The sequence below is a fragment of the Anabrus simplex genome, chromosome 4, assembly GCF_040414725.1.
Source record: "Anabrus simplex isolate iqAnaSimp1 chromosome 4, ASM4041472v1, whole genome shotgun sequence".
Taxonomy (NCBI): Eukaryota; Metazoa; Arthropoda; class Insecta; order Orthoptera; family Tettigoniidae; genus Anabrus; species Anabrus simplex.
The window spans coordinates 406,350,428-406,370,137 of record NC_090268.1 but is presented as its reverse complement, the minus strand read 5'-3'; the positions used below and the strand labels follow the sequence as shown (position 1 = coordinate 406,370,137).

Below are 19,710 nucleotides of genomic sequence, written 5' to 3'. Positions count from 1 at the left end.
TGATGATTGGCTTATGCTTCCAAACGCTCCAGGATGGCAAGTGATAGAATTTGTAAGTCACGGGTAGCAAAGATATTCCTCTGTAGTTGTTGATGTTCTTCATGCTGCCTTTTTTGTGTAATGGATGAATCAGAGCTACTTTCCAATCTTCGGGTAGGGTCTCCTTGTTCCAAATTTCTTCCATTTGCTTTTGCAAGATATCAAGTATTATTATTATTCTATTTTATTATTATTTGTGTAGTCTCAAAACTAACGGTATCAGTTACCATGGCACAAATAAAAACTGTTTGTGCGTCGTGTGATGTAGTACTGTAGAAGTTTTTAAACTCTTCTTTCAGTGGATCAGTTCCTATCTTGTTCAGACATTTACATGAACGAATGTATTCTCTAAATTCTTTGGGTTCTTTAAGACTTCCCTGCTGTGTGTTATAGGTTTCATTTTGAACACATTTCATCTTCCTAATGCTTTGATTCTGAAATGGATATTTTCTTTTCTGACCTTTTCTTCATCTCCCTTCTCCCAGGGAATCATTGTTTTGAGCTTCCAATATCTGAGATGCTTCATTAATCGGCTGAGGAGTTGAACAATGGGTCCGGCTAGCCGCATGATTAGTGATGCTGGAGCCTAAAACAACATGTTCATTAGTAGCATTACTATCATCGGAACTAACATCTGTGTGGGAATGAGAGAAGTGATGTTCGTCCAGTAATACAGGAAGGGATTGCTGCTGATCTTCAGACTGTGTATTTTCCTGTAAAACAGAAATACTATATTATGGAGTAAGAATGTATTTCTTCCTAGATAAACCTTACCAGACTGTAATCTACAGTATTTGTCTGGCAATGCTATAAGATATGATGGTGTTTCTTTTCCATTAACTAAATCGTCCTTATTTCAACAATGTTGTTGCGCCCATTCTGCCCTCAGCAAAGTTTGAATCACTTGAGCATCTTGGTTCTAAATCTGAATAATCATTCTGAAGATTGCCAGTCGTGGCTGTATTACACCTCAGAACAGTACTTGGGGTAGCATAAATAATAATAATCTTATGGCCTCAGCTACCGTATGCAGACATTTCAATTTGACGCCATCTGGCTGTCTGCTCGTCAATTTCGACGTTCCGTTTTACTCTAGGCCCCCACTAGATGGCAGACCGAGTAAACCGAAACTCTCTTGGGCGTCTATGGCTGAGATTTAATGAATTTTGTCGGGTAAACAACAAATGTGTCACCAGAGATCTTTTACATGCCGACATCGTACGACATGGAGTGTCGAATGGACTTTTTTCCGCCCTTCAAAAATCCGACTACCTCTGCCGGGTTTGAACCCGCTATCTTGGGATCCGGAGGCCGACACTCTACCGCTGATCCACAGAGGCAGCTCTTGGGGTAGCATGACAGCATTTCATTCGACTCAGCTCTGTCAGACTGTTGGAAAAAATTACATCTTTTGGGATTCGTGAATGGATGTCGCAACAGCTGGTGTCTGTGGATGTAAATCTGGCTCATCTTCCTGCATCATGAGAAGAGAATGCAGAATGGTGAAACTATTTTAAAAACAATCCATAAATAAATCATCAGCAGTAACATGCATTTGTCATGTATGCTAGTGGTACTGTGATATGGGCTGAGCGACTAACCTGTAATAATGTTTGCAAGTAGGTTTCCTTCCCTGCTAACTCGGCGATTCGTTGGGCTCTTGAGGAAGACCTAAAGTGATCCATGCCAAAACAGAAGTGAATAGTGTTGATAAGCGATCACTAAATAATTTTGTTGATATGAAGGCGGTAGACAGTCACGGAGAGACTTCACTGTTGTCACAGGAATAAAAAGGCGGGAAAGAGCAATACGCATAACATGACCAAGTGACCGCCAAATGTAATTTAGTCAGGTGATGCAAAATTCAACCGCATGAAAGTTTCTTTGGTCAGTTGATGCAGAAATATCTTTAGGCGATATTTAGATTGGTGCATGGTCCTAATCGATTTATTTTCAATATAAAGGATGTTCAAGAGTATGAATTTTTTTTTCCATGTAGTTTGAAGCCTCGGCTACCAGGTGGTGTAGATATCTGGAAAATTGAGAATTGTCGCTTAGTTAATTGATTCATTATTTGTCATTTTTATTTTTATTCCTTTTCTTTTTCTTTTTCTGAATTGGTGATAAAATAGTTTAATCCTTTTTTGATGTATTTTCATATATTGTAGATGAATATTTTGTTATTCATACAGAGAATATATTTTTCTGTGTCTTAAGCTTTATCTGAAACAGCAACCTTGTCATCATGAATATTTAATTCAGAGGCAAATGTGGTCTATTTTCCATTTTTCTAGGAGGTGAAAAGACCAAGAGATTTAATACATCAAGTACTTCCACACAGAAGGCGTCTCATCCTACTTACAAGACAGTCAGGAAAAGAAGGCAGCGTGCTATTGAGTCATTGGCAAAATTTCTGACCCGAGGCAGACTGTCCACTGAATACAACCCTTTCCGAAACGGGCAGAAGTTAATAGCGCCCTCTGAAGATGATGGAAGTAAGTGTAAAATGTTCTTTTTACTTCTTACATAGAGTTACACACAAAGTTACTGTATATATATATTTATTCAATTTACATGGTATTTAAGACCCTTTAGAATCTTCCTTTTGTGGCAGAATTGTTGTAGAGGAAGGTTATTCCAGAGTCGAATGGAGCAATTGTAAAACCTGGATTGATATGCTATTGTTTTATCGAAAGTTGGGAAGAGAGAAACATATCTATGGACTGAGCGATATGATAGCTGGAGGCAGTGAAATGGGGGGCAGAAATTTTCAAAGAAGAATTAAATCTATTTCGTCATATACATCATTATTAGATGTAAATGGTTTAGTAGCCTGCCTGGTGGCCATGGTCATTAAGGTGGCAAATCTCAATAGTCTGACACCATGGTTTGCAAGTCTGAGTCCTGTTGGAAAAACATTTCATCATCATAGTGTTGGCCAGCAGGGTAGGAGAGGTGATGTACAATTTCTAAATAACAGATTCAGTGCCAAAAGCCCAGATTCAGTTCCAAACCTGAGTGCAGTGTTCCTATGGATGGAAGCACATGACGCTGTTGATGGTGATATGTCCGTCGAATGGAAGCGTTAAGCCTTGAACATATCCCTTGGTGTTATTTGACTGGAATAGACCATGTGCCGACACCAAGTTTCACTATTATCATCGTTGTCCCATATCCAAATTCGCAGGTCAGCTATAGACATCAAATAGAAAGACCTGCACCAGGTGAGCCGAGCATGTCCTCGGACATTCTCGACACTAAAAGTTATACGATAAATAAATAATAATTGTTTAGTTGACTATAAGTGTGTTGCTCTGCTTAATGGTGGACTGCGCTTAACTTCCTAATGTTTTCTGCATTGGTGGCATGTCAGGCAAGAATGCCATATAGTAGAATGGGTCATATCATGGAAATATACACAGCTCCTAGTGCACAACTTCTAGACCCTTGAAGATTGCAACAGACTAATCGTAGTATCCTAAAAGCTTTCTCAATGTGTACATTCCACTTCAAGCTGTTGGAAAAGTATATTCCCAGCATTCACAGGTAATTGCACATGGAAAGAATTTTGCCGCACAGTGAAAGACTATTTGTAGATTTGCTTTTATTTTCGTTGTGTAGAATTTGAAGATCTGTGTTGATGTATGTGGTGGGCGCTGTCCTATACATGTTCTTTGCAGGCTGAATGCCAATTTTGTCTCGTGTGGAAATTTTGTTTTGTTTGGCCTTTAAAGGCAGGAAAAATTCAAGCCCATTTCTACAAAAGGAATAAGCAAAACATTAACATACATACATACATTAACATTATAGACTGTTATGCCTTTCAGCGTTCAGTCTGCAAGCCTCTGTGAATTTACTAAACGTCGCCACAATCCTCGATTTGCAACTAGTGTTGTGGCCTCATTTAGTTCTATACCTCTTATCTTTAAATCGTTAGAAACCGAGTCTAACCATCGTCGTCTTGGTCTACCTCTACTTCTCTTACCCTCCATAGCAGAGTCCATTATTCTCCTAGGTAACCTATCCTCCTCCATTCGCCTCACATGACCCCACCACCGAAGCCGGTTTATGCGTACAGCTTCATCCATCGAGTTCATTCCTAAATTAGCCTTTATTTCTTCATTCCAAGTGCCCTCCTGCCATTGTTCCCACCTGTTTGTACCAGCAATCATTCTTGCTACTTTCATGTCTGTTACTTCTAACTTATGAATAAGATATCCTGAGTCCACCCAGCTTTCGCTCCCGTAAAGCAAAGTTGGTCTGAAAACAGACCGTTGTAAGGATAGTTTCGTCTGGGAGCTGACTTCCTTCTTACAGAATACAGTCGATCGCAGCTGCGAGCTCACTGCATTAGCTTTACGGCACCTTGATTCAATCTCACTTACTATATTACCATCCTGGGAGAACACACAACCTAAATACTTGAAATTATCGACCTGTTCTAGCTTTGTATCACCAATCTGACATTCAATTCTGTTGAATTTCTTACCTACTGACATCAATTTAGTCTTCGAGAGACTAATTTTCATACCATACTCATTGCACCTATTTTCAAGTTCCACGATATTAGACTGTAGGCTTTCGGCACAATCTGCCATTAAGACCAAGTCGTCAGTATAGGCCAGACTGCTTACTATATTTCCACCTAATTGAATCCCTCCCTGCCATTTTATACCTTTCAGCAGATGATCCATGTAAACTACAAACAGCACAGGTGAAAGATTACAGCCTTGTCTAACCCCTGTAAGTACCCTGAACCAAGAACTCATTCTGCCATCAATTCTCACTGAAGCCCAATTGTCAACATAAATGCCTTTGATTGCTTTTAATAATCTGCCTTTAATTCCATAGTCCCCCAGTATGGCGAACATCTTTTCCCTCGGTACCCTGTCATATGCTTTCTCTAGATCTACGAAACATAAACACAACTGCCTGTTCCTCTCGTAGCATTTTTCAATTACCTGGCGCATACTGAAAATCTGATCCTGACAGCCTCTCTGTGGTCTGAAACCACACTGGTTTTCATCCAACTTCCTTTCAACGACTGATCGCACCCTCCCTTCCAAGATGCCAGTGAATACTTTGCCTGGTATACTAATCAGTGAGATACCTCGATAGTTGTTGCAATCCTTCCTGTTCCCTTGCTTATAGATAGGGGCAATTACTGCTTTTGCCCAATCTGAAGGTACCTTACCAACACTCCACGCTAATTTTACTACTCTATGAAGCCATTTCATCCCTGCCTTCCCACTATACTTCACCATTTCAGGTCTAATTTCATCTATTCCTACTGCTTTATGACAATGGAGTTTATTTACCATCCTTTCCACTTCCTCAAGCATAATTTCACCAACATCATTTTCCTCCTCCCCTTGAGCTTCGCTGTTCACAACATTAATAAAAATAATAATAAAAGCAAAATTTTGGATATACTGTACATATCAGTGGTTTGTTAAGCACAAATCTGCCATGAATATTTTGTATCTGAAGTTCCCTGCCTCGTGTTTGGGAGAGATGGAATTTGGAAATTGCCGTTTCAGTTCTGAAATCTGTTTTATTTAATAATACTGTAGTACATGTAGATTTTTATAGCTTTCACGATTATTTTAATGGCCTTCTATCTCTTTCATCAAGTTTTATTTACTTTGTATAATTTATACATGCATATAACTTTAATTCTTTAAAAGCAATTGAAATGCAGGAAACACTTGAAAGTGTACAGATTAAAGAAACATTATCCAGAGGCATGTAATCCAGTAATGTGCTAGTTGCATGTCGTTAATGTCCCATCATTGTGCTAATTAGAGAAAGTACTGTCTGGAAAAGCGATCAACAGTGAACTTGTATAAGGGATCGTCTTAGCATCACATTTAGCTGGTATTGTTTAGGGAATTCTCAGAAATCATAAAACAGAAAGTGGCCACAACAATTGGAAAGAGACAGAACGCATTTCCATAGTTCTGCTTGAGGACGGAACGAATTTCGTTAAATGTAGGTATTGTACTTGCAAAACATCTACATTATATCTAGGGTTAGATGTTTATTTTTTACTTTTTCTCTTGTATCGTCGAACAGGTTTTCGGCATTTCCCTGAGGGCACTACATAGTCACTGGGCTTTCAGACAGGAATTCATACCTGCCAACTCTTCTGATTTACCCAGAAATTTTCAGTTTTTTAACCCTTCTTCCGATTTTCAGATTTATTTCCTTTTTTTTTTAGATCAATATAACCTCCAGTACGGTCAATACTCTTCCCCTAAGGGAATGTCATGTTTTGTAATTTACGCAACCTGATTTTTCAAACATTTATTCTTGCTTTATTTGGCGAGTGTATCATCCGTCGCCTTCATGTATCGTGTTTCTCGTTCACTACAGCAGCGTGTGTGCTTTACAAGCTGGGAATTCGGGACGGCAATCTTCGTACAAGGGAGAGAGTGTATCGCGCGCTAGCAACCCCGTTAATCGGGACGAAAGAATGAGTTTGTTATTATGTAGTTCGCGCACTGTTAACGTAGTTTCTGTGCATGGTTTCGTTGGAGTTTTAGGCCACGTGTTTTTTCTTGTGGTTCATTGCTTTTGCCTCCCTCTCAAAGTTGTATGAGGCATATTGATCTGTTTTGTATATGGTAGTTTTGCGTATTTCAGTTCAATTGTGTTTGTTCTTAGGCTGAAGGCATGTTGGAGTTGTTCACCTCTCCGCGCATCTCGCCGTGTAGCCTTGAGGGAACAAACCAACAGTAGCAAATGAGTCGAAACATGTTCGAGCTGCACATCTCGCCATGCACCTCGCTGATCACCAGGAATTAAATTGGTTTGATATTTCAGGATGCAGGTGCGTGGAACTCGCGTTATGATAGGTTGTCACAAGGTCACGTCATCGTCCCCTCTATGCAATGACGCATTGCTGTCATATTGATGGTCATGTTGTGTCGTAACACTATATCCATGTATAAGAGGCGATTAATAAATTATACATTCCGCGAAACTGCTAAATAGAATTAGCATCACAATTCGTACCATAACAGATGCGTTCAAGATAAATGTTGGAAAGAGGTTGTAGCCAACTGTAGTGTCACAGGTAACAATGATGAATAATTCTCTATTGGCTTGCATTTATTTCGTTCTGCAATTGAGGAAAAATTAAATGAGAAATTGAGTGAAAATATTAATTAAACATAATATAATTTTATTATCAGCTGTAATGATGTAACCTATTACACCCTGTAATTTCTACAATAGATACATCAAGCTTTTTCAAAATAGAATAATTAATGATTGCGTATTTGGTCTCAGTGTTCATGTCAATAACAGAAACTTACAAATGCCTGTGAAAGTACTGTATATTCATGAAAATTGCAATTTTACTAAAGAGGAAATAATAAATTCATGAACTGAAACATCCAAACTAGAACATCGCTCTGGAGGATGGGATCTCTGCAATGTCATTTGTTTATTCTCTTTGTCAATTACTGTATTATGGATAAATCAAATAGCTGTAACAATAGCTTCTGCAGTTCCAGGATGTTTCTGTTGCTTTGTACAATATTCTTATTTCGCGGATAGAATTCCGAAATTGCATTCCACTGTTTTTCACGCCACCGAAAGTTTCTTAATAAATAGCTCCTTCTCTTCATCTGGATGTTTGGTGGCATAAGGTTTCGACAAATTTTCATATGAAATGGGGAAGAAATTCTTCTGCAAGGATATTTAGTGCGAGTTTTTCCATTAATTCGTTAATTACTGAGCTCCAGAAAGTTCCAGCATCACTCTGTTTTGTATATGCTCCAATTTCCTATTTTGCTGTCTGACTAAATATGATTACTCAATGTATGCAACGGCAGGAAGAGTGGTGAGGAGAAATGCTTCAGTATGTTGTGTTGAGGCAAGGTGCATTGCTAGATGCAAGACGAGATGTCCGGTGAGGTGAACAACTCCAAAGTTCATCATTTTAATGACTTGAATGTATTTCAGAGAGTTGTGTCGGTGACAGTTTTGGGTATTTTCTCCTTTCATTATGGCCACAAAACATAACAAACAGTAGCTCCAAGTGTTCAGAGACCTATACAATTAAATTTCCATTCATTTTGCAGTCTAATAAAGGAAACTAATTTATATAAAAGGTTATCGTTATAAATGTAATTAGTCGTTGGTACAGTCGCTTCCTGATTTCAACGGCTATCACTAATAGTTCTTCCTTGACAACCTTCCATTATCAGTTTTAGGGACGGATCATCAAGCTCCAAATCTGACAAGCATCTCAAGTCTTCAAGACATTTTTCGTCCTCCCTGGTCATTTCTACCATGTTAATCTCTGGTGTATCCTCTATCAGATTTCGACTCAGGCTATCTGCTAATATATTTGATTTACCAGCACAAAACTCAATTTGAAGGTCAAATTGCTGCCCATAGGGAGAAACTCTCTCGCTTTCCAAAAAGGATTTTAATACAAATGTCAGGGCCTTATAATCAATTCTTATCACTATTGGATATCCATAAATCATTTTTCTCCATTGGTGGAGCGCATACATGATTGCTGACATTTCTAACTCTGTCGTCCTATATTTCATTGCATGATAACGTAATTTTCGACTTATAAATGCCAAATAGGTCTTTCCATTCTGTGCGTTTTCATCCTCCTGATACAACACAGCTCCAACTCCTATCAACGAAGCATCCGACTGTATAATAAACTACCAAGCTCGATAGCTGCAGTCGCTTAAGTGCGGCCAGTATCCAGTAATCGGGAGATCGTGGGTTCGAGTCCCACTGTCGGCTGCCCTGAAGATGGTTTTCCGTGGTTTCCCATTTTCACACCAGGCAAACGCCGGGGCTATACCTTAATTAAGGCCACGGCCGCTTTCTTCCAATTCCTAGGCCTCTCCTATCCCATTGTCGCCATAAGACATATCTGTGTTGGTGCGACGTACAGCAAATAGCAAAAAAAATTTATAATAAACTTTAAATTGAAGTCTGGATAACCCAACTTAATGTTGTTTGCCATTAAATTCTTCATCTTTATGAAAGCTTGATCGTGATGCTCAGCCCAGTGCCATCGGTTGTTGGTCTTCAAGAGTTCTTGCAGAGTGCCACTGTCTTGGTATAATCTGGACAATGATTGGAGAAAAATTGTGTCATCCCTAAAAATAGCTGAATATGCTTTATCTTTCTTGGTTTCGAAAACTCACATATGGCTTGGATCTTAGGAGGATTTGGTTTGATTCCGATTCCATCGATTATATGCCCAACAAAGAGAATTTCTGGTTGGCGGAATTTTGATTTGGATCTATTGATTTTGAAACCTGCTTCATCTAGATTAGCCAATAATCGCTCTAACTTGACCATGTGATCTTTGAATTTGGCCGTTGCTAGCACGATATCATCGACATTAATGGTAACAGACTCCTTGACTTCTGGCCATAAATTTTGATCCAAAGCTCGAATCAATGCTGCTCCTGAGTTGCGAATGACGAAGGGAAGTCTTTCAAAAATATATGTCTAGTTGTTGAATAGGAATCCAGTCAGCAGCTTGGATTTACCTTCCAATATTATATGAAAATGTGACAGTGTTAAATCTAATATTGTAATCTCATCCCTTTAACTTCCTAATAATCTCCTTGATCACAGGGGCTTTATCATACTGAGGTATTATTCTCAAATTTAAGTCTCACATCCAAACAAACATGACTGGATCCGTTGCTTTTCCTTACGACAACTAAAAGACTAATATAAGGAGAATGTGACTTTGAAATGATATCACTGTCGATCATCTCTTGGATTAACTTCATGGCCTCAGGTATAAATTTATCTGGTACTGGGTATGGTTTGGCCTTGAACAGTATCCAGTCCTTTACTAGCAGTTTGTATTCAAAGTATTTTATCGCTCCCGGCTGAGTTTTAAATGCATTGCCATATTTCGTTAATAGGTTTACAACCATCTTCTTCTGTTCAATGTTGCCTCCAATTCCTTTATCGATTGCATCGTCTTATGAAATTTCTTCATAATCATGCTTTTCCATTACCTTCTGTGTAAGTTGTATTATTTCTTCTGTCGAAACACTCATGGTCTTCTGAAGTTCACTCATTCTTCTATTTTCCACTTTGGCTGTGACGTGTGACTGTTCTTCATCGCTTCCTCTGAATCTAATTTCCTCCTTATTTAAATCAATGATAATGCCATTTTCACGTATGAAATCCGAACCAATAATTAGATTGTATTGAATTCTGTCCATGACTATAAACGGATGTTCAATCACTATTTTCCCGATTTCAAAAGGCAAATAAGTTTGTACCTTGCATTTAGCGATTCTGTCTCGAATTATTCCTCTAATCTTCATGCCTGAAACAGGAATTACAGGAATTTTGGCTCTGTCCAATTCTGAGAACAATATTTTGGAAATTATTCTAATACTTGCTCCCGTATCTAATAATGATGAGACACCATAATAATTGGAAGTCCTCTCTTTAATTCCATTCCTTTGGATCGATGATCCTCCAGCAGTTCCTCTGGTTCAAATACCCATGATTCAATTGAAGTTATTATCCAATCACGTTGCTTATGACTATGTCTTACTCTAATTATTTCGTCTTCTGTTGATCCCAGAAGGGATTTTTTTTTTTCACTCCGTTCCTCTCTTTATTACCATCATCAAATGGTATCGCTCCAGGGTTGAGCATTGCATTTGTGCTATCCTTTTTCAGCTGCTGCTGATATTCCAAATTCGTCGCACCTATGCAATCAGCATTGATGTCCTGGTTTTGGATCGCATTCTCCCACTGCTTCCTTTCCTGCTACTTCTTTAACTCTTCAGTGTATCTTCTTTTCTCTTGATCCGTTTCCTCTTCTTGTCTTCCATCTCGTTTTGTCTTTGATCTTCTTTATCTGTTCCTCTTTGATATGGCCATTTGCCTCTATAATTAGTCCATCTTGAATTTCTTCTATATCGTGGGTATCTTTGATTTCCATTCTGGGATGGTACCCATCTCTGATGTTGTTGATCCTCCTTAAAATTTTTATATTTTGCCGGCCTTCTTTCTTGGGCATGGCGGTATGAATTATTATCTCTCCCTGCTTCCTCTGTCGCAGCATTAACAACCGGATCGACATGCTTTATTGTTCGATTTCTGGTCTGAGATGATGTACTGTCAAGCTGTCTCAGAACAGATTCAGCATGTACTGCAGACTGTACATTTGCCGCCATTAGTAGTCGCTGAAAGTCTGGAAGGAACTGTTTTATTATCACCCTGACCCATTTCTAATTCTGTCGGTGGCGAGTCCAATTCTTTAAGGCGATGGAACTGCATTGTGAAGTAGTCGGAAAAACGACTTGGTCCACCTAATGAATACTTCTTTGAGTACAATTCTAGCCAGATATTTTGCTGTGTGTAAATGCCCCAAACTTTTCCAGGAACGCCTGCTTAAATCCGTCATAATCTTCGAATATATAGCGGAATACCTTATACCACACTCTACGGTTTTAAGTCGTCTTTCTGGCGGCATTTTGGCTTCTCAAAAATATTCTTCCATCTCGTACGAATCCACGAGGGGTCATTCCTGATCCGATATTGCCTGAAAATTTCTTCGGCCCATCTTCATGTGTACGGATAACATTAATTATTTGTGTACCGTTTCCTACATGAGTGGTGCCACTTTCACTAGCCTCAATATTGAACATTGGCATTTCAATTTATTAAAATTTGTATCCACTTTATTCAATACATTAAAATGTTAAGATGAAATTACAACATATATTTTGTCAGAACTAGTTTCAACGCCTTTTTTGCGTCATCATCAGCTGATATACATTTTAGGAAATATTGGCAAACACATAAGTTTATCTACGTCACATAAAACAAATTTTAAAAAACATATTGATGATCTAAAAACCGTGTTAAAATTATATTGTTTCAAAGTCCATATTATCCGAGACTTGCGAGTATTAAACTTGATTATTGAGTATTAAAGTTGATAATGTCCGATGTAAGTTGGTTTGCTTCCTCAATAATTAATGTGGGTTTAACAAGAACAACCACTGAAAACACAATCTTCTTAAAGAAACATTAGCTCAGTTTAACACTTCCTTAACTGTGATGTAGAACCGTATTAAAATCATTCAATAAAATCTTCAAGCCGTTATAATATAGCAATCGTAGTGAAGTGGAAACGAGCAGTCGGTGCTTTAAGATGTTAACAATTATCTCATTCCCAGTTCAATGGGGACCTGAAATAATAGGAAACTAGTAAACTATCACTTGTAATCTTGGTTCAATATGGACGAATAATGAAATTTATTAACTTAACTGAAGAAGCTCACCAGGCAAAGATAGTGGCCCATCGGTATTTGGGCTTAAGAATCAAGGTAGGAAAGATAGGCAAGGATATAAAGTTTATCAAAAATGTATGGATTTTAATTTGAGTCCGATTTTTTTAAAGATGGTATTTAGAACGAACCAAGTACTTTCGCATCAACGTAACGTACATCAGAAATGTAAAAAAAAAAAATCTTAAAAACGAGTTAAAATTTCTTTATAAGAAAAAAACTTTTTTGAATCGGCAGTTATATGAGACTCACCTCAGGGCCGCTGCCTTGTTTACTAAAGCGCAATGGAACATTTTTCAAGACTCGATTCAGAATAAATTGGATTACCTTCTTCCTGCTAAACAGAAAGTATTGGATAAAAAACTAGAAATGCTAAAGAAAGAATCGTTTTCAAACAAACCAGTCGTAGAAGCTAAACAGTATCATAATAAAGATTTAATCAGGAGTTTTCATACTCCGGTTATTAACCTTTCCAAGACCATTTTGAATGAGAGAGAAATCCAAATTCTTTCTAAAGGCCCAAAACATAACTGGCCTAATTTCAACCTAGCTAAAATGACCACAAAACTTGTGGTGGAATCGGAGGTGGCGATTGGTAAACTTCCGTATGAGGTACAGGAGGAGGTTAGATTAGAATTAAAAAGAAAGTTGCATAATAGTCTAGTTACTAGTAATAAAGATTATGCCGCTTACAGTTCCAAGGACACCAGTATTGATAAAAAGTGTATTATAGAACTTAAAAAGAAGGTTAAAGATGAGGAACTCATTATCACCAAAGCAGATAAGGGGTATGTGCCGATTATTATGCATAAAAATGATTACATTCATAAGACTAAACAATTTTTCGATAATGAAAATTTTTTAAGTAATAATAATAATAACTTCAATGTTTCCACCTTTTCAATACAATATATTCACAAAATTACAAAATTATACGGTACTAGTTTCGACCCATCTAGGGGTCATCATCAGCCGTATTGGAGCAAAGATCATTTGTGGCGAAATCCTAAGACAATATTATTTTAAAGAATAACAAGTGAAATGAGATGTTATGGTAATAGTTAATAATACAAGGAATATACATACTAAGAGGTTTTTAACAAAGAATAAAGTATAAATGGGGTGTTGTAAAAATTATAATCATGGAAATCAGTAAGTTCTTGTATTGAAATGAAATATGGCTTAGGAAGAGGGCTTAAGGTGGGGCTGAAGGGTGCGGGAGAAAGTGTAATTGTCTTGGAAAAGTACCTTTGATTAAATTTAGGATTGAGTTTAGGTTGACTGCATTATTGTTTCTGAGGAAAGTGATAAATAGATCGAAGAGTATGTTGGGTTTCTCTGAGATTTCATTGAGATTGTGACTGGCATTAAAGTATTGGTCTAGGTGTATGTAGTAATTTTCCATTATGTTCAGTAAAGGGCCCTTGTTTGCTAATACGAGGATGTCCATGTCTTGTTCAATATTGGTGAAATTATGGTTATAATCTTGCATGTGTTGGCCGATGGCTGAAAACTTGTTGTATTTTATTGCGTTAGTGTGCTCGTGGTATCTGATAATGAAGTTTCTCCCGGTTTGCCCGATGTAGGTTTTTTTACAGGTGGTACATTTGACAACGAATTCGAAAACATTCTCTTTTGGGCCAGATATGTCGACGATGTCTTTGTAATCATGAATGAGAAATCAATTAACGCACCCACCACCCTCTTAAGACTCAACAATATTGATCCTCATATCAAATTCACACTAGAATCCGAATCAAATCAAAAAATCAACTTTCTAGATTTAACCATCACTAGAAACTCAGATTCTTTCAGTTATAAAATTTTCAGAAAACCCACTCAAACAGCCTCCACCATTCGCCAAGATTCAGTGCACCCCCAGTCCCACAAACGAGCCACATACAACAGCCTAGTTCACCGAGCCTTCAGCATACCTATGTCCAATAAAGATCTAAAAAACGAACTCAACACAATCCGCGGAATCGCAAAATTCAACGGCTTCAGCAATCATTTTATAGAAAGGATAATCAATAAACACAAACATCGCCCAAAAACTACCCTCAAAAAAGAAATAACCAAACCTCTAACATTTTCCACCTTCACGTTCAACAATGATATCTACAAGTTAACCAACATCTTTAAGAAACAAGGCGTTAAAATAGCCTTCAAAACCAACAATAAGAACATGAATGTTTTATACAATACTTCACACATCAACAAGACCAGCAGTTTTTTAAAATCAGGAGTTTATAGGATCAAATGTACCACCTGTAAAAAAACCTACATCGGGCAAACCGGGAGAAACTTCATTATCAGATACCACGAGCACACTAACGCAATAAAATACAACAAGTTTTCAGCCATCGGCCAACACATGCAAGATTATAACCATAATTTCACCAATATTGAACAAGACATGGACATCCTCGTATTAGCAAACAAGGGCCCTTTACTGAACATAATGGAAAATTACTACATACACCTAGACCAATACTTTAATGCCAGTCACAATCTCAATGAAATCTCAGAGAAACCCAACATACTCTTCGATCTATTTATCACTTTCCTCAGAAACAATAATGTAGCCAACCTAAACTCAATCCTAAATTTAATCAAAGGTACTTTTCCAAGACAATTACACTTTCTCCCGCACCCTTCAGCCCCACCTTAAGCCCTCTTCCTAAGCCATATTTCATTTCAATACAAGAACTTACTGATTTCCATGATTATAATTTTTACAACACCCCATTTATACTTTATTCTTTGTTAAAAACCTCTTATTATGTATATTCCTTGTATTATTAACTATTACCATAACATCTCATTTCACTTGTTATTCTTTAAAATAATATTGTCTTAGGATTTCGCCACAAATGATCTTTGCTCCAATACGGCTGATGATGACCCCTAGATGGGTCGAAACTAGTACCGTATAATTTTGTAATTTTGTGAATATATTGTATTGAAAAGGTGGAAACATTGAAGTTATTATTATTATTACTTATATATTGTTCAATACGGACCAAAAACATGAAATTCATAACCATCAATGAAAATTTTTTACTGATCAAGAAAGACCCAACGCAAGCTTTACAACGCCAATTAAAGCAAACATTAAAGAATACTTCATTCCTCTTTACCGAACAGGAGAAGCAAAAACTAGTAAATATGAACCCAGGCCTTCCAACAGCGAGAGCACTCCCCAAGATCCACAAGACCGGGGTTCCCATTCGACCAATAATAAACTACAGACCTAGTCCTCTATATAAATTAGCTAAGTTCATTCAGAAATTCCTTAAACAACACTATAAATTTACGGCAAACAAGTCCATTAAGAACTCTATAGAACTTTTTAATATATTAAGCAATTTCAAATTACAAGATCACCATACCTTACATTCATTTGATATTGTCAACATGTTTCCGAGTATTAGTACTAATAAGTTGCTTCCTATTGTTTTTAAGAATCTAAGATCCTACAATCAGCTAAGTGAACTTGAAATACAAGATTTCATGAAATTGGTTAAGTTACTTGTAAACAATAACTACTTCGTTTTTGACAAGGTCATTTATAAACAGGATGGATTGGCAATGGGATCTCCGGCCTCGGGAATCTTGGCAGAGATTTATCTGGATTCTTTGGAAACATACATGATGGAGAATGACTAAGTTTTTGACAATATTCTGTTTTGGTCTAGATTTGTGGACGATACAATAGTAATTTTGGACGAACGTGTTAGAGACGCAAAGGCTACTCTAGAGGTACTTAATAACATTGACCCACAGATTAAGTTTACGTTGGAGTCAGAAAGTAATAAATCAATTAATTTTCTTGACCTAAAAATCAACAGATCAGGTTCTTTTGCATATAGTATTTTTAGAAAGCCTACACAAATGGCAGTCACTATTAGACAGGACTCGGAACAACCACAGAGTCAAAAAACTCTACATACAATAGTTTAGTAGAACAGGCTTTTAAGACCCCTATGACAAAAGCTAATTTGAATAAAGAACTCAATATAATACGTTCAATAGCTAAGGTTAATGGTTTTAGTGACTGCTTTATTGAACGTGTTATTAACAAGTTCAGATACCGTTTACCAACCACTTTGGTCAAGGACAAACCCAATCATAAGGCATTCGCAACTTTTACTTATAATAAAGATATATATAGGTTTACTAATGTTTTCAAGAAACATAATGTGAAGGTTTCATTTCGTACTGATAATAATAATACAGTTGTATTGCACAATTCAACTTCAGTTAATAGATCGAACCCATATACCAAATCGGGAGTATATAGATTTAAATGTAACGACTGTGGGTACACATATCTAGGTCAAACAGGACGAAGTTTTAAAATTAGATACACGGAACATACCAATGCAATAAAATATAACAGATTTTCCGCAGTAGGCCAGCATGCACATGATCTAAAACATAAATTCACATCTATAGAACAGGACATTGAGATTTTGGAGAACTTAGGAAAAGGAGGTTTGCTGGATGTTACGGAGGGCTGTTATATACACCTGGATCAGTATTTTAATCCAAACCTCAATTTAAATGAAATTTCCAAAAAATCAAATATTCTCTTCATATTCTTCATATCTTCTCCTAATGATGTTACCTCTTCTTGCATGGTCTTAAAATTTTGTTGGACCACCTCAGTAATCTCATGCAAATTCCCTTGTATGTCGTTCTTGATTCCTTCTTGTATTTCCACTCTGAGCATATTCTGCGTTTCCAGCAATCTGTTTTGAATTAGTTCTCGGCTCTCCTGAATTTCTCTTCTAGTGGCTTCCCTCATTTCTTGATTTTCCTTTCTTTAATTCTCATCTTTTCTTGAGATTCTCGAATTTCCTTTATGGTAGCCTCTTGTATCCTTTCTTGTGCTTCATGAATTTCCTTTGTCGAAGCTTCCTGGGCATCATGAATTTCCTTTCTAATACTTTTTTGCATTGGCTGATTCTCTTTTATGGTAGCTTCCTGTACCTTTCTTTGGGCTTCTTGTGTCTTGCATCTTTGTGATCTTTCCTGCTAACTCTTCCAACAACGCTTTCACTTGCGCCAACGATGCCATTATTTTATATTCCAAGTTAAATGTGATAATAACAGTCTCCCAATTGCCTTCACTATTCCTCAAATGTCACCTCATAACACCACCTACTCCTGCACGTATAAATGTACCTCAATTACTTAAATGCTTAGGTCCCTCTAGACCCGTAATTAATGCCAAAATTAATAACCAATGAGACGATAAACACAAGTGAATCAATTGCGGACACTTCAATTTAAACAATTTATTAATTCTTAGCAAACAAAGTTTACCTATAAATTATCCTTCCAACCTACTAACATGTAATTAAGCCCTGCTTTGGACACCTTCTCCACTTCAATATTTTACGTAATTCCAAAATAAATATGAACCTTCATCGCCTTGATTATGCCAATCCACTCTCTGCATATCATGAATATCCCACGGTGGACGTAATAAATGTGCTCTTGCCTGCACGTATGGGCGTCAGATTACTGCAACCGTCCATAGTCCGTGGATATTGAGGGTTTGTAGGTGTTGTAAATATGCCTTGGCCAGAGTCTACGGTGATACATAAGTTTCCACTCAAGGCATGGACATTCGGTGAGCATCGACGAAGTTCTATTTACATTTTACGCAAGGCCCTTATTGTCGTAACAAGTAATCGTTCAACTAATTATGTAAGGCTAAAGTATATCTCAACTAAATAAGAAAGATATCAAAAATATTAGTTTCTTGGAAGGATCTTCCCAATTTAATGAAATCATAATAACTAAAACTAAATGACAATAATATTTACATCGCAGTGTGATTGGAGAATATTAAAATAAAATGAAATCAAATTCTTTGTTGGCCAATATCATTACAATTCATCATCATTCAATTTAATTTAAAATTGAACATTCTATTGTGATGAGATCAAACATGGAACTTGCTGAAGGCTTAGTGTCAATCATAAAATTACTCCATTATCATTAATTGTCCGCCTGTTATATAAAATAAAATGAAAATCTTAAATGTCTCACTTATTTTTATCGTCCATCGATCCAAGATTTCATCTTTCAATACCCTATCATTCTTATTGTTCTCCTCATAAATTGCCTGAGTGCTAATAGACTTGAGTTTCCTAATAATGACCTATCATCAGCGTGGCCATCCTTAAATAAGCGATCATACATTATTTAAAGACATTATAATTAGCAATAATTCAATCGAATAAGAACAACATTTCCCAGGAATTCGCGTCCGCCACCTAAAAAAAATGCACAATGTCTAGCTAATACCATCATAATCAACAAAGATCTAGAGATGATTAACAGCATCTGGTCTCGCCGGAACTGTCCTTCTGAAAGAAAATCGTGAAAAACTACTATCTACAAAGATCCATGTCACAAAGCAACTACATAAATGAATACAACTTACACTACGCCAGGTGATAATAACTTGCTTAATATGACATTTCACTACATTCGTGTTAGTGTTATTTAATGTCGAAGACCTCTTATCAATGATCATCCGTTCAAAATATTCAGTATCCATACCCCATTATGCCGCAAATTAATGTCTTGATGATTGTACATGAATCTACACTTATGACCTTCAGAAAATGTTACGCGAAAACATTAATGACAACCTTTCTGCTTGCCTATTTCTGGATTCTCTTAATTTGTATGATGAACGCTTAAGTCCACTTCTCAATCCTGAATTCATTGAAAATCTCGAAGATTGCTTATTACGCTTCCGTAATACCTATTCTCAACGAATAATTTACTATAATAACCTCATTTCACCATCTAAACACTTTATCAACGAACCTATCCTTTTGTCATTCACCATACTTTCAAGCGCACCATGCTTATTTACAATTACTTACTCCAAGAAATTCACAAGCATCTATCCGAAGAACTATTACCATCATTACAAGACATGTCACAATTATCACTGCACCAATCTCACAAAATATTCGCAACTATACAACGTACGCACATATGAAAATTATCACACAAGATGACCCTTTAAAATAGACATTAAATCATATCACCTCACAGAAATATTTATGCAGTACTAGTATGGTTCAAAATTATGAAGAAACATCTCTTTACACTCACGAAAATTATAAAGAAATCCCGGGTAACTTACGACAAATATCTGTATTCTACAAGTCGAATATACTCTACTACTATGCATTCTACAAGATAGAATAAAGAAGATGAAATCTTGGGTACTTATCAGTGATGATCACATAACACTGCTCGCATCTCCTCATTCCATTGGTCTGTTTGGCATTCATCTTAGCATCATTCCGGTCCTGTTAGG

General features: G+C 36.9%; 1 protein-coding gene across 4 annotated transcripts in view; it reads left to right on the top strand.

Moving 5' to 3' along the window:
- The window catches only part of LOC136872770 (SRRM2 protein homolog rsr-2), a 188,626-nt gene that overhangs the window by 113,379 nt on the left and 55,537 nt on the right, over positions 1-19,710 (top strand). For all 4 annotated transcript variants that reach the window (XM_068227530.1, XM_068227529.1, XM_067146605.2 and 1 more), the window contains one exon: positions 2,334-2,534. In XM_068227530.1, the coding sequence (XP_068083631.1) occupies positions 2,334-2,534 (201 nt within the window). The remainder of the gene's footprint in view (positions 1-2,333; positions 2,535-19,710) is intronic.